We start from the raw sequence: 1248 nt of genomic DNA, 5'->3' as shown, positions 1-1248 counted from the left end.
CAGCATATTGTGGAGATGTTTGTGTGTTTGCAGTATATTATGCTAAAACTTTGTATTAATAATATTAGCTGATAAGAAAATGTCTGTAAGCTATAGGGGGAGATTTCCCTTCACTTCTTGGCCTATAGACACAACAGGAAATGAGAGGAAATCTCTCCAAAGCCGCCCGTAGAAATCAATGGCTGTGCCGGCGTATACCCGCGTACAGATGCATCCCCCTGATTGATTTCTATGGGCCGCTGTGGCTCCCAATTGGGGGAAATACACGCTTAATCTTTATGTTGTACGCCCCTGTGCATGATCAACCATTGCACCGGTACCCCACAATGCATGGTGTTGCAGCGTGCTGCGTCGCCCACATGGGCGCCATTTTTTGTTGCTGCTCATTCAAAATCAATGGGCTGCCTCTGTGCAACATGCGTAGGTGTGAATGGGCCCTGAGGGTTGCTGGTACTTGCAGTTCCCCAACACCCAGGAAGCTCTTGTCTCTCTATCTCAGGGGTGGGCAAACTTCGGCCCTCCAGCTGTGGTGAACCTACAAACCCCACCATGCATCTGCCTCCGGGAGCCATGTCTGTGGCTGTCATCTTGCAGTGCCTCATGGGATTTGTAGTTCCACCACAGCTGGTGGGCTGGAGTTTGCTTACCCTGCTCTACCTTGTGGCTGTGTTGGTTCAAGGATACATAGTAAGTACAACTGTACACCATGTGATTTCCTGTATATGTCTCCAGCATATGCTGTAGCACTGTACAATGAACAGTTCCCATCACATAGGAAGGAGCTCATAATGTCCGGTCTCTAGGATCTATAGGAGTCACATGACCAGTCACATGACCGATCTGGCTAGGGTAATGCGATATCCGGTTGGCATGGGCACCTTGCACATTGTACATCGGCTTCACCCGGATATCTCAGTCAGCGCAGACGCCATTTATATTTCCAGGAACTTCCCTCCTATGAACAGGTCCCCACACTGAATTCCTGAACACCCCCAGAACTCCCAGCGGACCCCCGAAGAATGTCATCCCTCACCCTGGAACGATCCTTTGTGTCACGGGAGAGCACGGCGTCCGGATCCAGTGAGTGTCAGAGCTATAGAAATGTATAATAATAGAGTGTAAGCTCTTCTGGTACAGAGACTGATGTGACTGGGGGGGGGGGCATTAAAGTGTAAGCTCCTCTGTACAGAGACTGATGTGACTGTGGTGGAGGGGACATTAGAGTGTAAGCTCCTCTGTACAGAGACT

The 1248-nt window shown here is 49.8% G+C and overlaps 1 protein-coding gene across 1 annotated transcript in view; it reads left to right on the top strand.

Moving 5' to 3' along the window:
- The first annotated feature begins 957 nt into the window (after positions 1-957).
- Positions 958-1248, top strand: part of CFAP100 (cilia and flagella associated protein 100) — an 11524-nt gene continuing 11233 nt past the window's right edge. Inside the window, exon 1 of the mRNA XM_018567241.1 lies at positions 958-1080. Within this exon, the coding sequence (XP_018422743.1) occupies positions 1020-1080 (61 nt within the window). The 5' untranslated portion in view covers positions 958-1019. The remainder of the gene's footprint in view (positions 1081-1248) is intronic.

Source organism: Nanorana parkeri, unplaced genomic scaffold, assembly GCF_000935625.1.
Source record: "Nanorana parkeri isolate BGI_ZX_2015 unplaced genomic scaffold, ASM93562v1 scaffold1025, whole genome shotgun sequence".
NCBI classification, from domain to species: Eukaryota; Metazoa; Chordata; class Amphibia; order Anura; family Dicroglossidae; genus Nanorana; species Nanorana parkeri.
The sequence above is the reverse complement of the archived record's forward strand: the minus strand, read 5'-3'. Positions and strand labels throughout refer to the sequence as shown.